General features: G+C 42.6%; 1 protein-coding gene across 1 annotated transcript in view; it reads left to right on the top strand.

The window, feature by feature from the left end:
* LOC136740197 (inactive phospholipase C-like protein 2) overlaps positions 1-23,048 on the top strand; it is a 99,864-nt gene that overhangs the window by 66,200 nt on the left and 10,616 nt on the right. Inside the window, exons 3-4 of the mRNA XM_066698420.1 lie at positions 2,639-2,842; positions 6,792-6,867. Of these exons, the coding sequence (XP_066554517.1) occupies positions 2,639-2,842; positions 6,792-6,867 (280 nt within the window). The remainder of the gene's footprint in view (positions 1-2,638; positions 2,843-6,791; positions 6,868-23,048) is intronic.

The following is a 23,048-nucleotide window of genomic DNA, read 5'->3' as shown; positions in this document are numbered from 1 at the left end:
AAGTGCAGATCAAGCTGTCCCCCAGTTATAAATAAATCACAACTCTTCCCTCCAGCCCTTGCAGCTGAAGCCTGGGGGAGACCGGGCTCCTGGCAGTCCTGGTAGAACGGGACTCTCTTCTGCTGCTTCAAAATGTTTGGATCCTCCAGGGATTGCGATACGTGGCTCGCGGGTTCCTTGGCATTCTCTGTGGCTTGCTCTCTCTCTTTCTCTCTCTCTCTGCCACACTCTGCATGTTACAGTGGCTCTTGGCTGCTCCTGAATGCTGCAATTCTGCTGTCTCAGGTTGCATAAAGTGGCATTAGGAGTCATTAAGGACTGGAAAATCATTGGAAGAAACATCATCTTTGACCTTGAGTATCATTGCAGTGTCTTCATCCTTTCCAGCATTATTGTGATGACAATAACCCGAGTGGCAAACAGATCTGGTTTGTGTAGCATGGGGGGAATACAAACAAAACACAAAGGCATGTATCCAATGCATCACAATATCCACAGCTGACTTTATACTGTGATCTCGCTAGCAGTTTGGGTGACAAAATGAAATGCTCTATCTTGCCCTGATGGTAGTCCTGTTAGGAGTATAAGGTCATCATAAGGTCAGAAAATCATGAGGTTTGAAGCATTTCTTTGTCCTTTCACAGGGGGCTGCAGGTAGTAAAGAGCTCAGGCCATTCTGACTGAAGGGCTACATTTTTAACATCATCCTAATTCCTTGGTCCTGATCACTCTGCGTATGCAGTCCTCTCACTATCATATCAAGCTTGACCTCGTGGTATTTTTTTTAACCCCTACCCCCCCTCCCAACCAGATGACATTTCTAAATGACAAAATCATTTTTCAGATCGTGGTTTCCAAAGATGGAGATGGGAGTGTGATTAAATAACACGCCGCTCGCATCTTAATCTCCCTGCACTAGAAAATAAAGGCGAGATTGGATTTTGATTCTACCATTTAAAACCAATAACAATGGCAGGGGAGGAATCTGAGGATGTAACAGTATGGGTAGGTGTTCCAGCACAGCCACCTGACTGCTCTGTATGTAGACTCTTTTGCCCCTCTGGCTCTCTTTTTCTCCATAGGTCAAAACCTTGGGAAAACTACATCCTGTCAAACATAATAGGGCCTTTCTCTCCAGGCAGCTCCTGTTGAGAGATGTCAGTTTCCCACGCTGTGTGAGAGGGCATTCTCAGGGACTTGCTTTTGCTTTGGTTTATTGTGTATGCTTTGACAACCCTTTGGATCAGTAGCAGATTGAAGGTACAGTGCTGCATGCTCTGGTAGTGCATGTCTGCAAGGGCTCCGTATTTTTTTATTGTTTTTGTTTTTATGTTTTTATTTTTGTTTAAAGTGCAAGTGGTGGGAATAAAATGGCCTAGAACTGCTCCATGTTTGGCTACAGCTGTTTCAGGAACATACCCGCCTTTTCGGGACAAGGGTCATATCTGTCACTTTTTTTTTAAATATGTGTGAATCTCCTATTATTTTCCTCTCTTCCACCCAATTTGGAATTGCCAATAATTGAACTCGGGTCGCCAATTTTGAAAGTAAACCTCAGAGACTAGTCCTGTTGCTGTTTTTCACACTGTAAGCCTCGAATGCCCACAACCCAGCTCATATACCAATCAGAGGATTTGATGCTGTTCTGCTGCAGGCTCCCAAAAAGCCACTGGGGGTCACTGATGTGTGGTGATCTGACTTCGACCCACCTGACCAACTGGAAACTTAAGGCTAAAATTGGCAATAGCATAGCCAGGACTGGTGACCATCTCCATCTAGGCTGTAGGACACAACCTTCTCTGTAACTTGGAACCCTTTTCACTCTTGCTAAAATGCTGCCTCGCATGACTGCTGTGTCACCTGTTCAGGGATGTAAGAAAAAAATTTTGTCATTGTTTTGAATAGGGTCAAAGGGCAGAGGCACACCTCCCTAGTACCAAAAAAACATGGACTTGAATCTCTTCCTAAAAGATTTTCAAAATGTTCACACCAGGCAGTCCTCAGTCCTCATTGTCTTCAAGGGCCTTTTCTCCCTCGAAAATAAGAAACTCGACTCCCTTCAGAGTGAACTGCGATCACTCACTGAGTGGAGCACAGAGCTGCGGTCACAGGGCTGGAGGCAAGGTTTCTGATGTTACCTACGGTGCCTAGTAAGAACAATAGAGTTGATATGGAGTCAGTCAGCCCATCTTGTTTGTTGGGATGCTAGTAGCTACTCGATCACCAGGACACCAGCATATCTTACACTACACATTTTGTTCCAGATCACTGTATAATGAAGTGACTTCCTATGCATCGGTGATTCAATTTGCAACCTCAGTTGTTGTTCTGGTTCTGGTCACTATTTGTCCCATATGAATTGGTTGGAATAGTACTTTATGGACCCAGAGACCTCATCAAGATTGCTTTCATGATAACCAGTGAATCGTCTTGCTCGACATGCTTAGCTAGTTTGTTCCAGGACGCATTTCTCTTTTATCTAATAAAACAAAGAAAACAAAAATTATGCCCTTGAAGTAGTGGTGTGGTCTAGTTTCTTTATATGTTTGAAACACCTGAAACAGTCTGGCATGTGAATGTATGAACCTAGAGCTGGCGACTGTGTGTACTCATCCTCTCTGCTCTTTTCTTCCCCCAGAATGCCATGGTGTCCTTTAAGGAGCTGTGTGGGCTGACACCGGCCGCCAACATGAAGCAGTGCATCCTGACGGTGTCCACCTGGCTTCTGAACAGTGACCGGGCACTGCGTGTGACGGTGGACCTGAGTGAGCCCTACCCTGCCATGGAGGCCCGGGGCCCGGTGCCCGAGCTGCTGCGCAAAGTGCTGATGGCCTACGACACGGTACGCCCTGCTGCCACCGCACACACTGCACTCAACCACATGTGTGTTTACAAAGATGGAAGGACCCCATTGAGGGATGGCAGGGCGCTGCAGTGGTTCACACTGCTGCTTCACAGCCCTTGGGACCCTAATTCAACGTCAACCTTGGGTATCTGCCTATGTGCAGCATGGTTAATAATAGCCGGCGCACTGGGTATTCTAGGCTTACAGTGTGAACAATAGGAAGTGGCTTTTACTACATGCTTTGCAGAGAACTTCTCTGTCTTGAAGATGCCGAGGTGACTCATTATCAATTCTAAATTAGATGAAAAGTGAGGGGAAAGATTGAAAATAGGAGAGGGTGACACGTTGCAGGAAGCAGCCCCAGGGCTCTTCAGCATGAGAAGGTGTTCTACTGTCTGTTGTTTGAGCTGCTGCATGCATATAATGTGATTCACCTACTTGGAATTGAATCTCCAGTCATGCTCTCCCAAAATTAAATGGTTTAAAAATACTCTAAGATCTTTATTTTTGTGACAACCTGTAATTGTCTTTCAAATGGCCAGTCCTGTTTACATTTGTAATAAACTCCCTGCCTCAAGTTATTGGAGATTCAGCATCTGCAGGGACTTTCAAATCTCATTTAAAAACGCACCATTTTCATTGAGCTGCTTCTTTTAATTAGTCAGTTTCATTAATCTCTAATTGGAACTGCATGGCAATGACTGCAGCTTCCTATTTATAAAGGATTTGTTCGCCACTGTTAAATTATGTTTAATTATGTTTGTGCTGCGCATAGCATTTCCAAACCTGGGAAAAAGTTCCAGGCCCAGATTTTAAAAGAGTTTAAAATTCACAAACCCCGGGGTCCATGGGGCACTCGGGGTTGATGCCAAATTATTTCATAGGCATATAAATGAGAGAAAATAAGCAATGTGGAAACAAAATTTTGTAAATAAAACACTAAGCTCACTCTAAGCTTTTCTGGTCTCTCTGTCTCTCGGGTCCCCGGGCTTGAAACACTGGCTGTGCAGGGTGCTATTAAAAAGCTGTCTGTTATTGCTTGCTAAAATGAACAGACAATTTTGAATCATACAGGTGTTTCTTTGTTTGTTTTTCTTATTTGATTGTGAGCACCAGCAATAAGCATCTCCCCAATGTTTTTATCCAGTACTCTTGAATGTATTTATTTTATTTTCTCTGTCCCATAATGGTACATATCTCAACGTAGACGTGTCATTGAGTGGTGATGTAGACTAGCGCTGAGGCATAGCACTGCCAGGGTGGGGGCTAGGGTTATTTCTGGCTCCGCCGAAGCAGAGAACACAGCATTTGTGCATCATTAAAGTTCCCCTACTTTGCTGACCCATTTTGAATTGGTCAGCGTATGCGTTTGCCTGGGAGCTTTTACTACGCCAAAGACACTGCAGACGCGTGTATTTCTGCTTTCATTAAAAGAGCGACGTATGCTATTGGGCAGCTCCTCATGGAGCATATTCTCATAAAGGCACAGTGCTGGAGCCTGCCTGAGTTATGTTCACAGCCTGAAAGTACAGACGAAGATTGATTAAATTGGCTTTTTCCACATTGATTTCTGTTATTTGAGAGTCGAATGATTATTAATTTTCAGAAAATGGAGTCCGTTATGACACAGTCTAGACTGGAAGCAGCTCTGACTATAGAGCCGGTCCTGCACTCTCTTTTGCCAGTTTTGCCACTCAAGAGCCAGTCATTTTAAGGACCTTTTAAAATCTCTTGATCAAATTTGTACACCACTACATTCTGTGTATTAAATGCATTTCCTGACCAGATAAAGACACTTGATTAAAAAGGGTTTGAGTCATGCAGGGTTTTTGCCGCTTAGTAAAGGTCATCCACAATAGAGTCAGAAAAAACAAAAAACAAACTGAGACCGAAAGTAGAAAGTTGGTCAAAAAAGCATCACTTTCTTGTATCTTAAGAGAAACAATGGTTCCATTGTGTATTACCCACTTCTTTCTATTTAAACACAACAATGTAACCCAGTAATAACAATAACAGAGAATGAAGAGGACAGGGGAGAGTAGAGATGGTAAGAAAGAGCACAGACAGTTTATTTGTTTAAGAAGTGGCATGGGATGTGCCAGATGGTTGAAAGGTCAGTCTGGGTGGCATGAGACAGCGCCATTTGTGGTGATGGTCTGTGGTGATGACCTGTGTTTGGTTAGGAAGTGGTCAGGCACCATGTTGTGCTCCAGGTAACCCTCTCTCCCTCTCACCCCTCTGCCCTGGGACTGACCTGTAGTTCAACTGAGATTTAAGGCCACCACTGGCCTCCTGCTCTCCATTATGAGGGAGAGCAGACAAAGCCAGAGGGAGCTCTCCGGTCAGAGTATTAGGGAGTCTACAGTTACACCAGGGTACAAGAGCAGACACTTTTCTGACTCGCTTTCTGTCAGTTTTTCTCTCTCCATATCCTTGTTCTTTCTCCCTCTCACTCCCCCCTATTCTCCCTCCTTTCTCTTTCTCTCCCCTTTCTCTCTGTCATGCTGCCACTCTCTTTTATTTCTTTTATTTTTTCCCCCATCAGTGCCTTTCTGAGAGGGAGATCAAAAGATGAAGAGAAAGCTATTCAGTTCCTTTCTTTAAGGATCTTGGAGCTGTGTTGTTTTGTTTTTTCCTGAGCTTATAGTGACCTCATTCAAATCATTAATTAAAATGTGATTTATCTCTTTGTTTCATAAACTATAGAATTGTGCACCCAGAGTTTCTAATGGGAACAGGATCAGTTAACCCCATTATAAAAATGCAGGTTGTTTTGGCTGATATGAGAGTATTAGGGTATTTTAAACTTCTATGTTAATATATTGCCTGGTTCCCTCCTGATAAAGTGATCATTAAATTCTTGACAAGCACTGTGGTCACAGGCTGACAGCTTACTTACAGTTTACCTCAATATGTGGAGAACACACTATTTGTCATTGTTTTGTCTAATATTCTTTCTTGCCTTTGCTTGCCATACTTCTCTGAGCTGTATTTTGTTTCTCCTATATCCTGCACATGCACCATATTATTTGTGTCATCCTAACATTTCCAGTAAATCTGTATTTGTTTACATTCGGTTGTTACTTGTTTTCCACAGCATCTAGGGAGACCATTTAAATGCTCAACATCAAAAGCTCTCTTCTAAAAATTATGATTTATTAATTGATTGATCAATTGATCGATTCAAATATTGGATGAACCCAGGTATAGTTTTCAGTCAGTCAAAGCAGTTCCCAACACAAGATCCTCAATCGCAGGAGCCTCCACCCCTACCTTTTTGGGTGCCCTGGTGTTAAAATTGGAGCCCAAGCCTGGGGGTGGGGCGGCCCCTGTTGGGTGACTGACAAAGGCTACAGCCTATAGTGAAGGCCCTCCGTGCTTACTCCCTGTCTGAGTCACGTCTTCGGAAGCAATGCTATGGGTTTATTTCAGTCTCCTGTTCCTGCCACTGATGAGTTCATCCTCCTAGCAATATCAGAGCTCTCAGCTGTCTAAATATAGGCCAGGTTCCTGTTCTCTCTGATGAAGGCTGCGATCCCATCCAAGACTGACAAGCCTGAAAAAAATAAAATAAATTAAAAATAGGACATTTAAGACCAGCCTTGTGACGTCAGGGGGGTTGGGGGGGTGTGAGGGGGACAGTTTCCGGTGAAAGCACTTTCCTTGTGACACTCTCTAATCATCCGCACAGGCCGTCTTGTGTGAATGTGAATAAAAGACAAACCAGGCAACGTAGAATAAAGTAGGGGGGATATATAGAGAGGAAAAAAAATCTCTCGTAATGGACCGGACCTGCTTTGAACATACAAAACAAATGCTTATTAGATCCCAAAATATCAAATTTCCATTCTTAATTAAAAATAATACGGCCCTCTATATCTGGAAGTAGATACTATATGTGTGTGGATTGTACTTTCTGACAAGGGGCTTGTTGCATTTCCAATAGATGATCCAGACGAGCCGCACGCTGATCGAATCCGCCGACGCTGTTTACGCCAAACTCATACAAGCACAACGCGCAGGTGAGTGCAATGGGGTTTCTCAATGACACACATTGCCACCATGTGGTCATGTGGTGTATATCCATTTTGTTTTGGGTTGGAGGGTGGGCTTAAAATGTTTGATACTCTTTCTGGCAAAGCAAAATGGGCTGCTTTGGGTCTCCATTTCAATTAGAAATGTTTCAACATTTACATTTTGGTGTAGCTGAGGTCAAATAGTTGTGGTATGTGTGGTTGTTGTTGCACCTTTGTTTTTGTTTTTGGTCACTTCCAGGAGTCGGTGCTGGTTTTGGATTTTGCCAAAATATTATTAGAGGTACTGTAGACAAACTATAGAACATACACTATATATTTTGTGTGCAGTAGATTGTTGTGAACAATTATCATTTACCTACCAAGGAAAGCACTTTAATTTTTTTTGCCCATAGTTGATAGTATCACAATTACCGGGAATACTAACAAGAACTGCTTTCAAAACATGTACATTGACTGTTGTTTTAAATCTGCAATTGTGGTTGACACTTGTCCGTTCATTAATTATGTAGTGTTATTTAAACAAATTGTGGTAAATATTTCTAAAGAGAGCCCACAAAAATACCGGTACGAGCCTTTGGAAAGGGATTGCTGAGTTTAATGTCAGAGGTCTGTGTATGAAAGAAAGACCCAGGGAGGAAATTTCTCTGCCACCCTTTGTGATTTCTGCCTTGTTGCCCCTGTGTGCTGTTCTGTGTGCTGCTCTCACCCCGGCTTATAGCCTAAGATGGCCCTGGTGTTTGAAATCCCTGCTAAATTGTAAACACATTGGCGGTAATTATGAGCAAGTGAAGCCAAGTGTCCAGATACCAAAATAAATATGTCCCCACGACATATTGATCACCTGTGGGTTGTTATTGCTATCCATTGTAGTGAAATATTGCCCATTCTAATCAAAAGATGCAATTCAATGTCTCAGTTGTTAATTCCATGTATGTTATTTGCTAACAAGAATATAAATCCTAAGAACCACCAAAGAAGCAAAGCCTATATGAAACTTTGTCCGCTTTCATGCAAAAGGTTTTTTATTTTAATGTGTTTTTGGTATTTGTGCAGTAATCTTAAAATGTGCCGATTGTGGATAAAATAGATCACTCTCATTATTGTTTTTAATATTATTACTGAGTTGTTACCAGTGTAGGGGCAAACACCAAATACTGTGTCTGATCCATGTTGAAAACAATGTGGAAAATTCCAGCAGGAGTTCAATTTGGAGCACACCTCCCAGTAAGCAGTCCAGAACAATGAGTGCTTTTCCAGTTCCTTGGAAGTAAATTCTGCAAAACAGCAAGCCGAGAGAGTAAACATTGATTGCTCTCTCGCTCCCTCACTCTCTCTTTCTGTCCTTGGCAAACATCTCCCCACCTCCACCTCCACAGTGGGCCCACACAGTTACTAGCAGAGCTGTACTTTTCATACTGTATTACCACACAAGAACAACAACATAAAAAAAACTCTCACAGAGGAAAGATTATTGCCTTCAAGATGTTTTACTCCCAAAATATCATCTCACCTTCAACAGTTTTGTTATTCTCAACATCACCAGCCTACGGATCCTATTAATCTCTGTCACCCATTGTCCTGCTTTGTTGTTGTTGTTGTTTTAATAAGTTTGCTAACCTTCTATCTATGTGTGATAGTTTAAATAAACAGAGAGTCTTTTGCAAAGGTGTACTATTGCTCATCTCCTCCCAAAATTACCTTGGGAAGCTTAAGCTGGCAAAAACCTTGGAGGAGATATAAACAGGTTTCTGAAGTGCTGAATGCCTTGAACAGAGTAGAAGCAAAAGCAGATTCCGTCAGACAATATCCTGTGTATTCACCAAACTTCACACTGGGGTGTTTTTGGGCAGGCTTTTCTACAAAGGCAAATACAAGCTGTTGTCATAGCCAAACTTAAATTAAGTCTTGATCCAACCCAGTTATGTCCTGTTAAATCTTTTTTGCGTTTTTATTTTGAAAGTTCTTGTTGAAAAAAAACAAAAACTTGTGAGTGGATCAACCATGTGTGTTGTCTGGGATAGGGGCTGCTACAGAATATGCAGTCAACACAATGAACATCTGCCCATCATCCAGGGACTGGGGAGCAGCTCGTCTGTGCTGCTTTAAGCATCAGCAATTGTTTCCCACCATTGCAGTTATTCAGTTTCCTGTGTGGTCCCGCTGCTCGTGGTGTCTGTGGGCTTATTGAAATGTGCACAGTTCAGCATAAAGGCTTCCAAGAGAGTGTGTGATCTGTGTGTGTGTGCGTGTGTATGTATATGTGTATATACAGTGGCAGGAAAAGTAAGTGAACCCTTTGGAATTACCTGACTTTCTGCATAAATTGGTCATAAAATATGATCTGATCTTCATCTAAGTCACAACAATAGACAAACACAGTCTGCTTAAACTAATAACACACAAACAATTATATGTTTTCATGTCTTTATTGAACACAGTGTAAACATCCACAGTGCAGGGTGGAAAAAGTATGTGAACCCTTGGATTTAATAACTGGTTGACACTCCTTTGGCAGCAATAACCTCAAACAAACATTTCCTGTAGTTGCAGATCAGACCTGCACAACGGTTAGGAGGAATTTTGGACCATTCCTCCTTACAAAACTCTTTCAGTTCAGCAATGTTCTTTGGATGTCTGTTGTGAATCGCTCTTGAGGTCATGCCACAACATCTCAATCGGGTTGAGGTCAGGACTCTGTTGCATCATCCAACTTCTAGTGAGCTTCAATTGGCACACAGATGGCCTTACATTCTCCTGCAAAAAACTCGGGAATTCATTTTTCTGTTGATGATGGTAACCTGTCCAGGTCCTGAGGCAGCAAAGCAGCCCCAAACCAAGATGCCCCCTCCACCATACTTCATAGTTGGGATGAGGTTTTGACGTTGGTGTGCTGTGCCTTTTTTTCTCCACACATAATGTTGTGTGTTCCTTCCAAACAACTCAACATTGGTTTCATCTGTGCAAGGAATATTTTGCCAGTAGCGCTGTGGAACATCCAGGTGCTCTTTTGCAAACTTTAGATGTGCAGCAATGTGTTTTTTGGACAGCAGTGGCTTCCTCTGTAGTGTCCTCCCATGAACTCCATTCTTGTTTAGTGTTTTACGTATCGTAGACTTGTCAACAGAGATGTTAGCATGTTCCAGAGATTTCTGTAAGTCTTTAGATGACACACTAGGATTCTTGTGAGTGTTTTTTATAGGACAGGGCAGCTCTAACCAACACCTCCAATCTCATCTCATTGATTTGGACTCCAGATTAGCTGACTCCTGACTCCAATTAACTTTTGAAGAAGTAATTAGCCTAGGGGTTCACATACTTATTCCACCCTGCACTGTGAATGTTTAAATGATGTATTCAATATAGACAAGAAAAATACAATGATTTGTATGATATTAGTTTAAGCAGAATGTGCAGACTTTCATCTTTAAGTTGAGGGTAGTTACATCCAAATTGGGTGAACAGTGTAGGAATTGCACCCATTTTTATATGTGGTCCCTCCGATTTTAAGGGCTCAAAAGTATTTGGACAAACTAACATCATCATGAATTGTGAGTTTGACTACTTGGTTGCAAATCCTTTGCAGTCAATGACTGTCTGAAGTCTGGAACCCATAGACATCACCAGATGCTGGGTTTCTTCCCTGGTGATGCTCTGCCAGGCCTGCACTGCAGCTGTTTTTAGTTCCTGCTTGTTCTTGGGGCATTTTCACTGTACCTAACTGTATATATATGAAAGTGTTATTCTTTAATGTATTTAGTTTTAATTAATATTGTCCATTAAACTATTCTTATCAATTATATATTTTCAGAGATGGTGAACACTGATTCAGCCTAGAGAAATCTTTTAAGATTGTATTGATTTATATGGAGTGTCAGTGAAAATGTTACTCCCCCTGGTCTTCACTCGGTTCAATACAGATGTGCTCTTTGGCCTTTGACAAAGGCATTTCACATTCAATGATGAACTGTAGAAAAGTTACATAATGCTTAGGTAACATATTGTAGTATATGTTATATACACACATATAGGTCGAGTTTTATAGACACAGAATTGCACTAGTCTTGGTCGACCCAATCTTAGATAGGTTAGTCGTTGGCATGTGTGAATTGAAGAATGTAAAACCAGCTCACAAAGAGATGATTAGATAGATTCAAAAGGTAATAAGGATTGGCCAGGCATTTAATTGATTTATTTTTGCAATATAACTATGAGTGTTTAAAGACATAGATACATAAAAGTGCAGGGAGAGTGAGTGATGGATATAGTTATGGCCCAGCCAGTGTCACTGGGGCCATGCAGTAAAACAAGGCAATTCGTAGCAGCTGGGAGGACTCGTATTGTCGATGCTAAATGCTTATAAACCATGCCAGCTGCCAGAACCGCTGGGACTCCAGCTATAATTCAGGGGGCTCGGCAGACCTGTTTTATAGCTCCACAGCACAAATCTGAAAGGCAGCAGAAAATAGCTTTGCGTCTCCTCCGGCCTGGATCTGTGCAGAGAGACGTCTGTGAAGGTAATTGAGTTAGTGGGCATCTGAAAAACAGGCCGACAATGGATAAAAAAATGAAAGCTGTCTTGATTAAAAAAAGAAAAAAAGGAAAATATGGCAAGAAATAAAAGCAAAAATTAATTCCATTAACTGCAAATGAAAAAGATAAAAAAAAAAGATCTTCATTAGCTGTCAGTTACTGAAGTGCCTGACGATCTAAATGGACCACGGTGGTGTTAAAAAGGCAGCCAGACAAAAGTATTTTTTCCCTCCTCCTCTCTCCAGGCCTTGTGATGGTAATTGAATATAACAAGTTAAATTGGACGAAACTGCGACAAATTGGAGCTCGGCGAGTCTCTTCCTTCTCACTGCACTGTACTGAGCTCTAATTACACTGTGTGTGCTGCCCTGCTCTCTCATCCCTGATATTTCTGTTTGTACAGAAGCATGCAAGGTATCTCCAAAGATGGCAAACAAATAAAAGCAATAAAGATAAAAAAACAAAAAACAAACAGTGTAGTTTAGATGGGCTTAGTGGGTTGCCATGTGAGTGTGTGCATCTGTTTTTCTGTGGCCATATTGTAGCTAACTGTGTGTCTGTGTGTTGAGTTCAGTTGACTCCACCTGCCCAGGAGGGCAATGTGAGTTGCTCCCGGAGCTGCTCTGCTGGGATTCAATCTGTGTGTGTGTCGCTCCAGTCAGCCAAACAGTCCATCAATCAGTTGGTGTATCAATCTGTCAGATATTCCATCAGTCAGTCAGTTGGTCTGTTTTTTACTCTCCTGTTGCTAATTAGCATGTTACTGTCACAACATACTGAACATGTTCAGTGCCGGTTTACTAAAACAAGCGTTCACAAGGGGGGTCTTTTGCTTCTCAGGCTTTTTACCTTCAGAGGTGTATCCATGGATCCCACAGCAATCCTGTTAGCGCTGACAATCTGGGATGCCACAGAGGCGTGTCGGCATATACACATTTACTCATCTGCTCTTGGTCCACAGCATCATTCTCAAACACTGCCGGTAGTTTCAGTTGGACTAGATCAGTGGTTCTCATTCCTGGTCCTGGCTGAATACTGACCCTGCTGGTTTTTGTTCCAACTGAGCTCTCAATTACTTAATTGACCCCTTAATTGAAGTAATTTGATTACATTTGAATCTTTAAATTGTGTAACTGATAAAAAGTTGGTTCCTTAATAAGATGATAATTTCCTCTGCAGTACTCCACACTGCTGCCTGTATATGGTCCGTGTGTGCGTGTGTGCATGCATGCGTGCGTATATATATATATATATATATATTTATGTCCAAGGGGGGTGAACAATTCCTATAGCCACTGTATATGGGATAGAACATATTGAAAATCTCCATCTGCAAATGAAGAAACAATTAAACTAGTTGTCCTTTCACTGGTCAGTTTGGGTAAGTAGCAGTGAGGCTGGTGCACTGACCAGACATCCAGGGAATGGCCTTGTTTCTGAGAAGGGGCATGCCTGTGGTGCCAGAGAGAGAGAGCATCTGTCCTGATAGTGCCCTGGCTGGTGACGCCTGTGTTAAGAACTCCTCACAATGTCGGGCATGTTGGAAATTGTCACCCCGTCCACCGGAGGGGGGGGTGGGGGATTACATGCTGCCGCCTCATCAGACAGCCCCCTTGACAGCATTATCATTGGATTAAAATGTGTCACTGAAGAAATTAATCTGCTGCCCGTAAGTGCTGACCGTCTGTTCCCATGTGCAGAGAGAGCGTGGGCTCCTGCTGTGTGTGCCAGCGCTGAGGAAAGGAGGTGAGAAGCAGGCCGTGTTTTGCCAGACTAATCCCGACACGCCTGACGAATACTAGCACACCGCACTGGGGAGCCCGGTGCCTATACCTTGGTTATTAATAAAATGGAGGTAGGAGGTCCAGAGTGGATGTGACTTTCACTCCCAGGGCCACTGTGTCCTGCTGCTGTTGCTGCTGAGCTGTTTTGTGAGGTGCTTTGGGATTTGAGAGTGTACTGAAAAACACAGTCTGTGCACTGTTGCTTAACATATTTGAGGCAACCCCTCCACTGACAAGAGATTGAGCACATAAACAAATAGCAATGGGACGAGATGGCCTCTACCACTGTCCCTGGTGTCCTGCGCTGTGCCGAGGTCGGGATTTGTGAAGAGCAACTTGATTGACAATTTATATATTTTTTTGTGTGTTGGTTTTAGTCTTTCCAACAATGGTGTCCTTCTGGCTTCGGTGTAATTCTATGCTGATTATAAAGACACGGCCAAAGCAGGAGGCCATGTTGTACAGCTGGAAGTGTAACACAATGTTGCAAGTACAAGAGGGTTGTAAACATTAGCCTGCCTGGCTCAGAGTCCTCAACTTGGTCCTGTAGAACACCTCTGGGATTAGCTGGAATATCAAATTGTGAAGAAATCCTCACAAGCTCCAGCCAGGGCTGGCTGTTCATTCCAGGGTTCCAAGGGCCTAATTTATTTTTTAAAGTCTAGTTTAAACAGTGTAGCCCTGGACTCCATTTATTGAGAATGGTTCTACATGAGTTTCTATTTTCTACATGCACACAGAGGGATCCTAGTGCTGGGCCTGATTATAGCGCCCTGTTCAGGGTGTTGACAGTTTATTGAGTTACCTTCATATGCGGTATACTAACAAATGGAGAATGTCTAAGACTTTCCTGAACCGCAGCCGTGGTGCGAATGCTACAAGCACACAGACAGTCCTGCCTGCTGCTGCGCTCCTTTAAAACAAAAGCAAATTAAAGTTGTGTTTTTTTGTTGTTGTAATTTCTGATGATTGATAGATTTGGCCATTAATAGCACTGTTGTTAATGGTAGCCTGCAGTCATGCATTCTATAAGCTCCTTCTGAGTGAATGTTTTTTCAGACAGCTGGGAACAGGAGAACATGTACAATACATACAGAAACTGGGTGTAATAAGGCTCTCCTTAATTTACTCTCAGTAGTAGTAATAATACTAATTAAATTCATTTATAGTACTTTTCACCACAAAGAATTCCACTAGTCCTATTAGTCCTCTCATCCTTAAATCCAACCCCAACTTGTTTTGTTTTTTTTGGGGGGGGGGTTGGGCAATTATTAAATCTCTGCTTGTAGTTTATGTGATTGTTGCTTAATTGTCTTTTATCTGTGTCATAACATTGACTTTATTATTTTTTTAAAGCGAAGAACAAATCAATAAATAAATGTGTGTGCATATATATTTTTTTGTTTGATTGATTTTTTTTTTTTAACTGGCAACTAGGTGATGAGGTCATGGTAATACAGCCATGAGGATTGCAGTGCTGTAAAGAACGATTGCTGATGTGTGTGCATTTTAATAAAGAAACCCAGCCATCAAGTGAAATCTGTAATGGAATCATACTGCATAAGCAAGTGCCGTTCTGGACTGTCTGTGGTTTATGTAATCTGATTGTGAGGAGGAGCAGAGCAGCAGAAATAAATCAATCAAGGACCCTTCGGAGAACAATTGTTAAGTGTGTGTTAAAGAAAACAGCAATCTGTAGCACAATACACCTAACCCACCTCACACTGTTAACTGCGGCTGAATTGCTGTGTCTGGGACTCTCAACCAGAGCATGTCCAGTTTGTGTGACTGCCTTTTTTAGCTTTGAGTAGATGATCTGTGTCCGTATTGGACATGACAGCGGTAGCCCCTGGCATCAAAGTAATTAAATATGGTTGCTTTGCCTATTTTTGCTAAGACCCTGCCTTTGCTAAATAATCAAGAGTGAATTTAGTAGGGTTATAGCTAAACAATTGAAATGTCTAATAGAGGCCAGAAGATTATATGTGTTTGTATTTCAGATCCGGGCTCTGTGAGACAGAGGATCACAGGAAGACTGCACTACTTTAATGGTCTTTTCGCATAGTTTGATTTTGGCAAACCAAACTCGGTTCACATGGAAATTAACTCTGCCCCTTAGTGCAAAAGATCTACAATCTCTTGAAAGAGGACTTTGTTCATGTTGTTGGCTCACCTCAGCATTTCCGTGAGCTCAGTTTTGCTGGCATCTATGCTGTTCTTTTGGAAAGGGTCTGAAGTCACTTGACAACACGCACTGCCCCCTGGGTGATTGCCAGTGAGTGCATATGTTTGCGATTTTTATTTTATTTGACTTTTTCCCACGTTAACATAGCTTCCGTTTCTTCTTGGGTCCTCTTAGTCCTGTTGCTTTTAGCACAAGTTTACAGTCTAATATTTCAAACTTTACATTTGTTCTGAGAGGTGAAAGAGCACACTTAAAACATGGTATGGGCCACATGAAGAAAAACAAAAAAAGAACCATTGATGGCTGTGTATTTGCAGTTCTTTATCCACAATTCACATTAGTATGGAAGCACAAACTGCACTCAGTTCATTATTTATTTTTTTGCTTCCCCCCTACCCTGCATATCTTTAGTTTTATTCCCCCCCCGTCCCCGGATTCTTCTATTTTCCATGGAAATATTTGTCATACTTTTTAGGGGAATGAGAGAAGGTTGGCCTCTTTATCAGACCACGTCTGGCCACTCATTGCTGTTTGATGGATAAGATCAGTCCTGCTGTAATATAGTGGCTTGTAGCACCATAAAACTGATAAGCAGATTATACAAACAAATAGACAGCCCAAACAAATAGGGTGAATGCCTCTGTACTCTCTGATCATAGAGCTGGACTGGGCGAGAGCGTGCCTGGAAATTAGAGCATCTCTACTCTATTATCGCTTGTGTTCAGCGTTGTAATTATATGGAAAGTATTCCCCTCACCTTCCCTGTGTCCTGGGGAAGCTGCTGTGAGGTGTTCCCTGCAGCGGTGTCACTGTGAGTTATTGCAATTGTGTGTGGGGAACGCTTGGCATTTGAATAGATGTTACTGCTGTAGTACAGACACAATTCTTAGGTTAGAAGGTGACAATGCTGGACACAATTAATTAATGAATTGATTGATTGATTGATTGATTGATTGATTGATTGATTGATTGATAAACAGATAACCCACAGCCATCATCAAGGGTCCCTGTACACTTACGAATGTAATATTGAATACCTTGGTTTACGTGGCAGAACCCCAAAATGATTGAATATGATGTGATCGATTTAAACCATTTACAAATGTAAACATGCACCTTTTGAGTCTTGCTTTTCCCAAAAGGACAAAATACATGACATGGTCAAAAGTATGTGGACACCCCTTCTAGTTAGTAAATTCGGCTATTTCAGTAACACCCATTGCTGACAGGTGTATAAAATCAAGCACACAGCCATGCAATCTCCTTAGACAAACACAGTAGAATGGGCCGTACTGAAGATGTCAGTAACTGAGTTCCAAACTGCCTCTGGAAGCAGCGTCAGCACAAAAACTGTTCATCGGGAGCTTCATGAAATGGGTTACCTTGGCCGAGTATCCGCACACAAGCCTAAGCTCACCATGTGCAATAGCAAGTGTCGGCTGGAGTGGTGTATAGCTCACCACCATTGAACTCAGTGTTCACTGAACGCAGTGGAAATGCGTTCTCTTGAGTGATGAATCAAGCTTCATCATCTGGCAGTCTAACAAACAAATTTAGGTTTGGCGGATGCCAGCAGAACGCTACCTGCCCAAATGCAGAGTGAACTGAAAAACTGAAAAATTTGGTGGAGGAGGAATAATGATCTGGGGTGTTCTTTCATGGTTCAGGCTCGGCCCCTTAGTTCCACTGAAGGGAAATCTTAACTTTACAGCATACAATTACATTCTGGATGATTTTGCACTTCCAATTTTGTGGCAACAGTTTGAGGACGGCCCTTTCCTGTTGCAGCATGACAATGCCCCCGTGCAAAAAGCGAGGTCCATACAGAAATGGTTTGTCGAGATCAGTGTGGAAGAACTTGACTGGCCTGCACAGAGTCCTGACCTCAACCCCATCCAACACCTTTGGGATTAATTGGAGAGCTGACTGTGAGCCAGGCCTTATTGCCCAACATCAGTGCCCGACCTCACTAATGCTCTTGTGGTTGAATGGAAGCAATGTTTTGCTGTTAAAGCAGCAAAGGGGCGACCAACTCTAATTTAATGCCCATGATTTTGGAATAAGATGTTTGACGAGCCAGTGTCCACATACTTTTCACATACATAGGAAATGACCTTATGACATATAGCTATACTATATGCACATCCTACGGCAATGTTGAGTAGATGTACATTATAATATATATTTTTTCTATCAGTGCTGTTTTTGTAGTAGTTTGTTGACAAATTGTGTGCTGCTACTAGTAAATTCAAATATCTAATATCAAATATCAAATTCTAACCCTTAACATTGAATAATAAGTATTGATACTAATAAAGGGATGCATGTTCCTTTAAATAAATGTCTGTAGCTGATGCCACTTAATCAGTGTGCCAAGCCACCTTAATAGCAAGACTAATTAGGAAGATTTAAGGAATCATGAGATTTATTAATCAATAAGTGGTTTCATTAAGCAGGCTACATGTCCACCTTGCACACAGAGGAATGAAGCCAGTTAGAAAGCGGGTCGCAGAAACGCAGGGCCCTGGCTATAGTGGAAGTGGTTTGACAGGGATGGTGCAGAAGAGAGCACACACTGAAGGCGTGGACAAATGTGTGGATTACGAGTCCACAGCGAGGGGGGGGGTGGGCAGGGGGAGGGGTGTGTGGAGCAGCTGAGCCTGTTATTCAGATTTTTCTAGACACATTCCAGCCACACTTAAGGTGTGAAGGGCACTTAAGGGATCAACTGGAGAGACCTGTGAAGAGAACTCACTTATTGAACTGCCGCAGGCTCTGCACCAAGGAGCTTCATCCTGACCTACTGTCCAGCTAGGGGGGGCGCTGAGAATGTGGCACGCTAAACAAAGCAGAGATTGTGGCGTGTGGGGTGGCAGCAGAACCTTCCTGTTTCTCTTGGCAGCATTGTTATTGTTATTATTATTAATAATTCCGCAATATATATATTGTTTTTACACCCTTCCAGTCTGTAATTCCCAGTGGTTAACACTCTGCTCGCTGCTCTAACGGTGGAGGGACACACGCACACACTTCCGAGAAGGCGCTCTGCCAAGCCATCTGCTCCTTTCCACACAGTGAGTCCCCCGGCGCAGACAACAGAGCTCTAGCAAATTTGGGGGGTAGGGGCGGGCACTGCAGCTCTGTCTGATGACACTGCACAGCTCACAGGCACGTGGTGATCTTCGGGGGGTCACTGTTTTTGCTACAAGCTGATGAAAGCCTGCCTCTGGCCCACCCAACCCCAGCACTTGGCCAGTTCAGTGGGTATTGCAGTAATACTCTGACCTGTGGAGAGTGCTAATTAAGCCCATCTAAGTCAATGATGCATTCAGTAAAGTGATCAAGTGTTCAAGCAGTGAAAACGGACAGACCCGCTTTTCGCTGTGGGATCAGGAAAGAGAGTCGCTGACACAATTGCAGAGCGTTGATCTCAACACACCCGTGAAACACAGAAAGCTGTGTGATATTATTGAAAAGCTGTAGTATATGGCTTGGGTGTTATAGCTGATTTTGCGAAACTATTGTGTCCTGTGTAGCTTTGTTTTCTGATAAAGGTCTTCCAATGAGAACAAGCTGTTAATTCCTGCCAAGGCCTGAGACTGTAAGCCTCCTGTGGGATTGACGATCAGGCCCAGATTCCCTCCATCCTTTCTTCCGCGATTGCTGGTCGGATTTCATCTCGTTGCTTTCTTCTCTCATTTACTCTCCAATCTGTGTCTTCAGCAGTGCAGGGCCCGGTTTGGTATTCACTCAGGCATATGTCTGCACACCTGAGAGAAAGGCTGACGCATTGTAACTGGAGAAACGCTGCGGCGAGGAGAGGGGGGTGACCGAGGGAGCCATGGGAATAGATGAGATTTGTGTGGCCCAGCGCCAGCACTGGCTTAATCACACACACACATATATACACTCTTGCAAGGAACAACAATGTAAAAGATAATAATAGAATCAAAGTGGACTATTTCACCTCACTGGCAATTTGCCACTTTGCCTCCTGACTCTCCTGGCAAGTTACATTAATGGCTTTTTAGTCTGCATTTGCATCAGGGAAGATAAGATGACTCGGGTAGGGCTGTGAGGAGGTAAATAATATAATAAGCATGTTTTTCAGTCGCAGTGAGGCGTTTAAGTGACCACCATTACTTTGTGTTTTTCCATCCTGGTGTGATGGAACATTATAGGGTGTAGAGTGGAGGATGCAGGTGCTCCACGCAATTAGGCTAAACGATTTCAGTGACTTTTACCCCCGTTAGCTTTCAGTTGATCAAAACAAAGTGGGTAGTGATGATTGGATGAAATTGATCTTAGTTTCCCTTTGTTTGAACTGTTTTTGGTTTTGGTTTTGTATTCCAGTTGTGGCTCCTGACCTATGACAGTTGTTCTGAAACCATGACACATTTTGTTTCTATGTGAGCTGATATTTGGCACTATGACAGTTATAGCAGCGCTGCCTTTAGCTTGAGTCGAGTCTTTCAGTATGCCATTCAGTCTGAGCTCTGTGGAAAATTCAGCAGGGGGCCACTTTCTCTGATTATGTGAAGTAACCAAACAAATCTGTGCTTTTGAAGTTATGAGCATTTTTTTTTTAATGTATATACAGCCCAATCTATTCTGTTGCATTTGTGTCTGTGTGTTGAATGATGTGAACGAGTGAGACAGACGTGCCATTTTTTACACTTAAAACCACACATTCATGTGGCTGTGATGAATTGCAGTGCCCTCAAGGAACAAGAGGAGGAGATGAAAGCAGAGCTGTATAAATAGAAATCTCACATTGGTGGGAGTAGGTGGGTGAGGGAGTGACGTGAACTGGGGTCCCCCCCTCTGTTGTCACTCTTTTTTGTCAGTGCTAATGTGGGCTCTCACATGAATGCTGTTACTAAGGAGATGCTGGAGATCAAAGACATTTTCTCCTAAGTGATGTCCTTTTCTCCACTGACTTTACTGCTACAAGGCCTGGCAGAGCACAGGGTATAAACAACAAACACAAGCAATAACATTCACTTTTGTTACACATTCTGCTTGTTTTTCAGTCTTGATGCCTATTGTACTTACAGTACAAATCTGCCACGTAGCAAGTTATGAAGATTACAGTTTTTCTAATATATCAGACGGACCATATCACACACTAATGGCTATATAAATATGGGTCGGATAAGTCCACTTGATGGAGGGAGTGCAGTGATTCATTGAAGTTGTACAATTGTATTTACTAAATATTAAGTACATTTTGTGTGTGTGTGTGTCTTGAATCATATACCTGCCTGACCTAGGGATAGCATGAATTGCCCACTGCTTTTCTCCAGGGTTTGTTTTTCTTTTGGTCTGTGTCAGCAGCTAGAATTACAAGCATAAGATTAAAATTCACCCCCACTCCAGTGCCTAACCATCAAAACAACCATTCATGCGAATCCGTTATTTGTACCTTTGATGGGGTATGTAAAAGTGGCTTGTCTTACAGCAAGTTGTTCATTACTAATTAAATATGTATTTGGTTTTGGATCCCGTATCAAAGACTACAACTCCAGTCGTGTTAAAGTGAGGACGCTCCCCCCACCCCCAACCACAAAAAAATAAAGGGATCCAGTTTTTTAACAGTACAGTCACACCCCCATAGAGTAACTGTCATCCATCTCTGTGAAAGTCTGAGTGAGCAAGCCGTCTCATACTGATGTTTGTCTGCTCTGTTTTGTGCTTGGTATTTTTTCACAGATGCATGACCAAGATATGAATTTTAATTATACAGCGGCTCTGTGTTTATGTGTATATGTGTGTTACTATTTTTTAATTCTTGGTACATTTGTGATCCAACAACATTACAGACTGAAAAACGAGACATGAGCCTTGATGACTCTGCAACATTTGAAATCCTATTGCAATGTTGTGTGTCTTACGTTAAGACCTTGCCAGTCCAGACCAGCCATCGCACACAGGACACAGAAGGAGGGCGGGGGCAGGGGGTTTGTTTGGAGCCCAGCCCATAATCTATTTTAGGGGACGCATGGGGATGGTGCTGTGCTGGACAGGTTGGAAAAACACAGGGGGTGAGCAGGAGTGGGCTGTGGGCCCAGGGAGCAGGAGCAGATGTACATCAGGGTGCAGTGCTGGACTGCAGCCTCACTCTGAGCACGGCATGGCCTGCCAACAATAGGCAGCCTGGACATTCACATTCTATAGTCCTTGCGTGTTTAATTGTGCGTGTGTGTATAAAAAATGTGTGTGGTGGGGGGGGCTGCTGCTGCCGAACTGGATTTCTTTCCTGCATTAGCCCTCCACATACTGCTTCAGGGCAAGAATTGCTAGCAGGTAGCTGAGCACTGTGGCCCTTCATAGACTGATTAACAACCTTTGACCCGATCCAGCAGATAAAGACAGGTCTGTGGCCCTGTTCAATCTCCTACGTGCCCATATGCTTTTATCTGTAACCCGGCCAGTCCGCCAGTCCCAGGTGAATTCCAACAGCAAAGCCGGAGGCCGGGGTCTCAGACTGCGAGTCTGGAGGCCTACAGTGTTTCTGAGCTTTCCTTCAGTTTGAGCTATGAATTATTTAATTGCTGTAATTATTTGAGTATATGGACCTCCACAGGGGCCCTATTAATAATCCATCCATCGCTATCACCATGTCTCCTAATAAGAAAACCATCGCTTTGAAGTGTTCAAATAAATTATAATATTACTACTTTATGCTTATTAATATTTATAGCTCTATCCAGTTGACTCTCAGTCAAAAAGATAGCTACATTTATAACATACAAGAAGCACAGTCCTCCCTTGCAGAACCAATTGTCGGACAGGCATTGAAATGGGCAGTAAGTGGGGCTGGCACTGGGTGGGTGTATACACATAGATGACTATACTGTTCACTGGAGCACAACCTTTCAGGAGGGAAAACTGGCAACATATGAGGGTCATGTTATAAGAAAAAGAACCAAAAAATAGTACAGCAAGTTACGTAGTGAAGTAAAATGCAGTACATACAAATGAGGTGGGTTACAATAGGACAGAATATTGATAAGGTAATACAAAATTACACAAAGGTGCCTGTGATCAGATCTTCTGTTGTGGGCGGTGTAAAGTAGTACAGTGCTGGTGATAACAGATTATCGGCTGTAAAGCAGAGAGATGTATTAGTAGGGTCAACTCTACAGGTAAATATTTAATATTGCTAATTTAAAATATAGTATTCTTTTTATTTTAATTTTTAATCTGTGTTATGCGTTTTATGGTTTCCTGTCAAACTTGTAGGGAATTCTTAGGTGTTGTACCAGAGAACAAGAGCATCTCAAAGAATGATTGATTGTAAAAGTCCCTTGGGGAGACGGAGGTGTGGGGGCTTTAAAGTTAATGTTTATTAGGTCATTTAGGTACGTGAGAGCTTTAATGGAAATGAAAAGCAGAAGCCCATCTCTGTCTGTCTAAAGCAGTGGTTGCCAGCACCAACAGTCAGTGGGTCTGGTGGCAAAAATGTCAAATCCCCCCACCTCCATTCCAAATATTACTACCAGCAAAAGGTGTGATTTCGTAATTTTGCTTCACTGTGGGCCCTTAACAGAGCCCGAGTCGAGCTTGCAATCACCACCCTCGCGACCCCTCTGATACTTGTGTTGCATGCCGGATTACCTTGTCATGCCAATGCCTAAGGCCTGAATCAACCAATCAGGAAAGAC

Source organism: Amia ocellicauda, chromosome 3 (assembly GCF_036373705.1).
Source record: "Amia ocellicauda isolate fAmiCal2 chromosome 3, fAmiCal2.hap1, whole genome shotgun sequence".
NCBI classification, from domain to species: Eukaryota; Metazoa; Chordata; class Actinopteri; order Amiiformes; family Amiidae; genus Amia; species Amia ocellicauda.
This window is presented reverse-complemented; position numbering and strand designations above follow the sequence as displayed.